Consider the following 7,358-nt stretch of genomic DNA (forward strand, 5'->3'; position numbering starts at 1 on the left):
TTGGGTTAACCGAACTTAATGGAAGGTCTCGTCCCTGGAAAGTGGAAATGTAACAGTATTAAAACCTAACAGGTAGATATCCGCCACTCGAATCTGGACTAGACTAAAGAGGGAAAAACCAATTAAGAAAAATACCTAAACTTATGGGGGCAGTTAACAGCTTACCCCTAAAATCCGGACTAAACCGAAAGACCACAAGAAGCTCTAAGGTTAGTAAGGAAGGGGTCTAATACTTTAACGTACACTCAAGAACAATTTCCGGTACCATTTTTAAATAAACAAGACAACAATCACCCAAAACCCATGAATAGTACTCCTAGTAAGGTTTGAATCAGTTTCTTGACCAGTATGGAAGTATCAGATGAATGAATGCACTTTGATTGGATGATGACACGTAAACTACTTTAAGTAACGCCGTTGTATGGTGTAACAACGTTTCAGTTGCTATCGTTATTTTTTTTTTTTAACAAACAGTTGCTATCGTTGAATGAGGTACAACGACCTTATTTAAGTATTTATGTTGTGTTGGCACTACTCAAACATCTTTGGATGCCGTCAACAAACATTTTTGAAAGCATCAACACAACTTGTATGTTTTGACTTCAGTAAGCGCCTAGAGCACTAGAAGGAAGCTATAATCACAAAACAAATGACGAAAACTACCATACACTGCGATACATTCTTCGCTATCATACAAGAACATTACCCAAGTGTCTCAAATGCTTGTCCCATGGCAATGAAAGGAAGTCGAATATACACATTCTTACATCACAACATAAAAAAGTGTAGGCATAATAGTGGATCATTTTGTTTTATTCCATCATATTCCAAAGTCGAAAAAGATTGAGTGTACATTTCAAAAATTTCGAATGTGTAAACAAGAGTTGCTAGTAATCAGTTTGTTTCACTACTATATGTTACAATAAAACTTTCATACACAGATTGTAAATGACTGAAAATATACATCATACAGACAGTTGTGAATGATTCTAATGTTCTCATTTGTCACTACATATGCCACTCTTGCTTCTTGCAAGCCCGGAATGACAAATAGAAGCTTGGGTCAGTAATGAAAACCAAAATTTTGGCGGTGCTCTAACCGTTCTCTTAGTCTAGTTTCTAACCATAGGCAAGATTGAGTAATTGAAGGGTAATTAATATTCCTAAAGCTACTGCTAAAAAATCAACTGCAATTTTGCAAAACATTGGTGGTACAACAGATATGAGATTGATTCCCATTTCATTGCATTTCACCAATTCAAAGAATATGTTACAACAAAACCGAGTTTGACTACCAACCTCACCATCTGTATCGACCATCAAATTGGTTATCTTCAAGCTTTGGCAACCATTGATCTCTCTCATCCCCTAACTCATGATAATCCTCGGCTTTACGCTTTCTTAAAGCTTTATTATTATCAATAACTTCTTTAGGTCTGGGGAAGAAAGAGAGTTCAAGATTCCGAGGAAGTAAATCAGGATGACTGCTTGAACCACCATCATTGTTCGCTCTATCAAGATATCTCTTCGGACTCACGCAACAGTCAATGGGACCCAATCGTAATGACAAATCACAATTTGTTTCTACAGTTTTTGCATGGCTGTCAAATGGCCTTATTACTTGATCATTCTTATCAGCCTTGATAACTCCACTATCTGTAGGTAACGGGTCTCTCATGGCGGTGGAGAAAAAAGTAGGGTGGGCCGACTGGGCCCTAGTCCCAGGCCATCCAACTGGCCTTCCAAGGATTATATTATTACAATACGGGTATTGGACCGAGTTAAATTGAACCCGGGTTTCGTTATTTGAAAAATGACTATTATAATACAATGGATAAATAGAACCTATGTTCAGAGAAGACATGGAATCAGTAGCAACAGAAGGCAGAGGTAGTGGGAAGGATTGGTGGTGGTATTGGGGAGAGGTTTGTGGGGCTATTTGGGTACTCGAAATTGCAAATGAACTAGCCTGATGTAATGTTGTTGACCTCGGTCTGCTTAATTGGTAGCCAGGAGCAGATTGCGGTTGTAAGAAAGAGATATGATCGTTGGTTTTATTAGGAACCGTGGGTGATACTTGAGCAGTCTCTTGTAATCCTGGGGTCAGATAATTCCTCTGATGAACGTGCCGTTGGCTACGTGATGTTTTAACAGGAACACATCCTAGTACAAGAGCAGCTGAACAACAAAATTATTGCGGAAAAGGATTATTCTTTACTCGATGCAGTCAATTTATACACCTCATTTTGTTGTATACAACTATAAAGACACCTTGAATAATGAACTAAAGCACTACGGCAAGGTTATCAGTTATGACATTGAGCGATTGAACTGCCAAACCCGAGGAAAGTATTTCTGCTTAAACCTTTACCACATACAACCAGCTGCATTTTAAATGAAATTAGCAGCTAAAGTTCTTTCAAAGTCTTTAAATGTGATCGCCAAAAACACTGCACTGAACTCCGACAGGAGTTGGCAATGCACACTCTAACAAGTTACTACAAAACTCACACCTCGGTTTTGAAATATGACTATATATATATATATATATATATATATATATATATATATATATATATATATATATATATATATATACGAGAGATCTAACTATCTAAGCATACAACAAGCAACAACAATACAGAAAGAAGCATACCTTCGATACAAGGTTGAAGAAATTGACCCACTTCAGAACTCTCATCTCTTCGAATTATGGTGTCAATAGCATCATTCAGGCGATCCCAAAGTGTATCAGTATCGACATACTCAGCCTAATCAACAATGTAACCCCAATTAAGCTTTAAGACAAGCAAAAGACATCATAAATTACCAAACTACTGACATAGAGTACATAAATTAAAGGAAAGAGACATAAATACCTCGGAATTAGCTTTGGAGTACATAATTTCCTCAGCTTTTAGCACAACTCTAGGGAGCTTCTCCTGCCATTCTCTGTTGTTTCTAGTGGTGGAACTATGAGCTTCACTGACAACTCTGAACAAACAAATGGCGGACAAATTTAATACAGTTGAGTTCAAAATGTGCAGAAAGATCAAAACTTTTGTAGTGAACGAAGGTGATTGACTTGGTGGGCAGTGGGCACTTCGCATCTTCCATGATCAGCAAAATTGTAAATGCACAAAGATTGAACTTCATAAATGATATTCATCTGATTACGGAATTCCTAATCATTTGGTAGACCGAGACTTAGTTGGTTGCCAAAATCATGGAATTGTAATTAACTAAAATGAACAAAGTCACTGAACTTCCCTATGTAAGTGGAAATTCTCACATGAAATGTAATTCATTTAAGTGAACTAAACACCTTTTCAACCAATTCACATGAATTGAAAATCACGCGAGCGTAACCAGAATTTTCTTTTCCCATAGTAAATCATATAAGCACTTGCATAGGGGGGGCACATCTATATGAGTAACATAACCATGTACACCGAATATGCTTAAAGATTGAAACTTTATACGAAATGAAGTTGATTAACATGGTGGACATTCACATTACAAACAGAGCTAGCTTTTTCGAACAAAATTTGGAAATTTATATGAAATGGAAGGAAATTACATAATGGGCAGTTCCGTACAACTATAACTACCAAATTCTATGCTGAAACACCAAAACTTTCTAAGAAATTAAGGTAATCAACTTGAAGGCACTTCACATTGATAAACACAACAAATCATTTGTAACCAAAAATCCATATTCCATATAGTGGTGGAGCCCGGACTTCCACTTTTAGGGTAAAAAACAGGGGCGAAGTGTAATGTCATACTTCCTCCATTTCATACATTTACTTTATACACGTATATCAATGCCCGTTTTCTTTTGTTCATATCTTTAGTTACATATTAGTAAAAATTATAAAAATTTGTTATGACAACAATTAAAACAAGATCTCACTGACTATATTTTATGCTATATATTAGAAGTTGTATCGAAAATTCTCCCTACTTGTGAATAGTGTTCAAAAAGGCAAATGTATGAAATTGAATGAAATGGAGGAAGTATAAGGTAAACTCGGAAAAATGAACCAAAAATTTCAAAAATTTCATTTTCTAGTGGGACGAGCGCCCCTGCTAGCCCCCCATCCACCACTTAGTCCATATGAAGTGAAAATTTTCAAAATGGGCAGTTCGGTACAAGCACTCCTTCACGGTATCAGAGCGAGCGAGGTTCGAATCCTGGCAGCTTCCAATAACTCACGGTGCACTAACCACTCTGTAAGCCCAATGGGCATTCGAGTGAGGGGCGTAATAGGATCAGCTTAAGGTTAGGTTTTGGTTGGGAGGGTTCATTTGTCAGAAAATGAAGGTAATTAACTTGACATTGATAACACAGTAACTTTATATAAAATGAGGGAAAATTACATAAAGGGCAGTAGAATACAAGTAAGAAAACCAAGTTAAAAGAGTCAAAGATTGAAACTTGAAGCGAAAAAAGAGAAATTAAACCTGAAAATATGTTGAATGATGGAACCTCGAATGGATTGATGAATATGAGAATGCCAAGCTCTTTTAACACACTCAAATGGTCTACTTCCTGGTCCAGCCATCCTTTACACTGTTTATTTTTCTTGCTTTTTTGAGTTTTTTGTGTACATCAGTTGAGATTTTAATGTAAATGTAATGGGGTTGGTTTGGGAAAGGGTAGGAAAGGAAATGAGTGAATGAATAGTGAGTACACACACACAGAGTTCCCACTTGTTGTGTAGTTTGAATGTTGTGTTGCTTTCGGAGCGTTAGAGGTGAGCAGACAAGAGAGAATGAGGGGTGGGGGCTGTGTTGAGACTTGGGAAAGTGAGAGACCATTCTGAGAGTGATGGACAGGTGGCAGAGGGGGGACACAGCCCTTGTGGAGTTGGGGCCAATAAGGATCCTCTTCATTTTTCTAAAAAAAGAAAGGAGGTTCATTACTTCTTAATACTCCCTCCTAGTCGGGGTTTTCTTCCACTGAATATGTTGTGGTTTGTGAATTGGAGAGAGAATGAATAATTAGGAATTAAATAAGTAATTGTGAGTAAGGTGGGATTTGGTGATAGGAGAGAGATATGAATAAAATAAGAGTAAAAGTTAGGTGGGGTTTGGTGATAGGAGAGAGGGATGAATAAAATAAGAGTAAAAGTTTCCAAAATAAGAAAGGGAAAGAAAACCTGAATAATCCGTTTAAGGAAATATGGAAGAAAATAGTGAATAGGAGGGAGTAGTTCGGATTAATTCTGAATCTGATTGGATGGTTGTAAATTTATTTGAGAAAGAAGAGGTAAAAGAGGAAGAGTAGAACATATAATATACTCTCTCTCATCCAAACCAAAGGTAACACTTGTTTTTTGGCACTATTTATAATCGTATAGAATCTTTGATATTATTCTTAATCTATAAGACAAAATATAGTCATGTGAGATCTTTTTTGATTTACCGTCGTGAATGCTATACGAATTTCAAATTTTTATAATTTTTAATAATGTATAACTAAAGATATTCGCGTTGCAAAACGAAATGGACCAAAAAATAACAAGGAGGGTCGTTTTCCCCTAGAGGCTAGAGGTCTATTTTAGTATGATGTTTAGATAATTAGTTTTGCAATTGGGATTATCTCCATTTATTCGCCTTTTCATTTCATTCTATTATCTTTTAGGTGTCCGGATTATATTCCGAAATGATCTAGCGGTTAATTATTGGTGAGGTAGAAAATGAATATTGATTTAATATTGTTGTATTAGAGAAAACTAGTGTAGATCCTGCGCAAATGCACGGCTTTTTAAATACTAACTAGTTTTGTGACCCGTGAAATTGACGGAAATTTTTTGTTATGCCTCTTTGTTGTTAGTCAAGAAGTTTGCCCCATCTTCATTTGCGGTGCAAATCTAAAACCACGTGGTTATAGAATGAGATAAGCAATCACACTAAATCTACTTATTTACGCCATTCGTAAAAAAACAATATTGTGAACCCCAATAATCCAAAATGGTACTTTTCATTTTAAAAACATCTTAATATGGAGTATATATTACGACTTCATTTGGCCATCAATTACGATATGAAAACAAAAGTGTGTCATCCTTTAGTCCCGCCTAAGAAACATACATTCGGAGATTAATTAGGTCAAATTATTATGATAATTTTTTGTCTATCTTTTATGAAAATTTGAAAATCACAATAAATAAAAAGGTTAATATTTCATATAAATTATGATTCACTAATTTGGAATGCGGAAAAAATACACGAACATTGATAGTATAAAGTAATGATACAACTTCTATGAAAACCCTATAAAGATACTCCGTAATTATATTTTTTTTTTTTTTTTTGGCAACGATAAAGAAAGGTTCCTTATATAGTGCGTAGCCGACTCTCTGAGTCTGACTTTATTATTACATTATTTGAAACAGAAATTAAACTAAAAATGGGGTTAGCAAAAAGAAAAGGCTTCTTGAGGGGACGATCTGAGTAAGCCAAATGAGCGAAATCTTCTTTTCTCTTCTTTGTCAGTTGAGCTTCGGAGGAGTACCTGCAACAAGACACACTTACGCCTCGAGGACGTAGAGATTTACGGGAGATATACCTACTTGTAGAGCAAGTAGGTACATTGTGTCTCGGAGATTCATCCCCTTGGCTATGATTCTTCTTGAAGTTAAACGTTCTCTTCGTCTCACTCACTTGACGATTAGAAGGATACCTGCAAAAACTACCTGAGGGGCTCTGCAAAGCCTACGTGTAGGCGAGGCACGTGACAGTTTACCAAACAATGGAAACTTGCACTTCTTACGTCGAGCTGAAAAAAGGAATGACTCATGTTCACTTGGATTTTTATGGGCTTGGAAGCAAATAGAGGTGTTGGTCTTGTCTTCTACCAAAGACACAGGTAAGAAAGAATTAAGGGCGACAACCGTATGGACTCCTTGGAGGATTTGAGTACTAGAAGAAGAAAAGTTGTCACAAATATAGAAGGAGCTCGAGACCACCAATAGAGGACTCTCTCGAATTAGAACCATGAATCCCATTGATGGCTCCTGAACAAGAAATCGTGTCTTCAATTACCGTGTCTTCATTTACCACCACTGTCTTCAGTTTCCGCTCTTTAGAGCGTCTCCTCCTCTTCTTTCTCTTATAATGATCTCTTGTAATTCCTCCCTCCTCTGTGACCTTGATATTAAGGATCCGAATTGTCATAGTAGACAAGTCTCTTTTATTGTAAAAGCTCACCTTACTACCTTGAAGCATTTTTTGATAAGCTTGTCCGGAGATCCTTAGCCTTGAATTTCCTCCACCCTTTCTTGAGAACTCATGAACCGAAGTTTTTGGAATATACTCATTATCACCCATTTGAGAGTCTTTGTGATTGT

At 36.5% G+C, this 7,358-nt stretch overlaps 1 protein-coding gene across 1 annotated transcript; it reads right to left on the reverse strand.

The window, feature by feature from the left end:
• Positions 1-825: 825 nt before the first annotated feature.
• Positions 826-4,815, reverse strand: LOC141606033 (uncharacterized). The gene is made up of 4 exons (XM_074425003.1): positions 4,468-4,815; positions 2,880-2,994; positions 2,657-2,771; positions 826-2,178 (listed from the first exon to the last, which is right to left on the reverse strand). Exons 1-4 carry the CDS (start codon positions 4,566-4,568, stop codon positions 1,301-1,303), a joined length of 1,209 nt encoding a protein of 402 aa, XP_074281104.1. The 5' UTR covers positions 4,569-4,815; the 3' UTR covers positions 826-1,300.
• Positions 4,816-7,358: the final 2,543 nt, after the last annotated feature.

Source organism: Silene latifolia, chromosome 10 (genome assembly GCF_048544455.1).
Source record: "Silene latifolia isolate original U9 population chromosome 10, ASM4854445v1, whole genome shotgun sequence".
Lineage (NCBI taxonomy): Eukaryota > Viridiplantae > Streptophyta > Magnoliopsida > Caryophyllales > Caryophyllaceae > Silene > Silene latifolia.

What these genes read in the sequence shown, in the direction of transcription:
- LOC141606033 (XM_074425003.1), bottom strand. Translation starts at nt 4,568, where the DNA reads ATGGCTGGACCAGGAAGTAGACCATTTGAGTGTGTTAAAAGAGCTTGG. An exon ending in ATCATTCAACATATTTTCAG is followed by an intron (nt 2,995 to 4,467) that starts GTTTAATTTCTC and finishes TTGTTTGTTCAG; the next exon opens with AGTTGTCAGTGAAGCTCATA. An exon ending in ACTCCAAAGCTAATTCCGAG is followed by an intron (nt 2,772 to 2,879) that starts GTATTTATGTCT and finishes ATTGTTGATTAG; the next exon opens with GCTGAGTATGTCGATACTGA.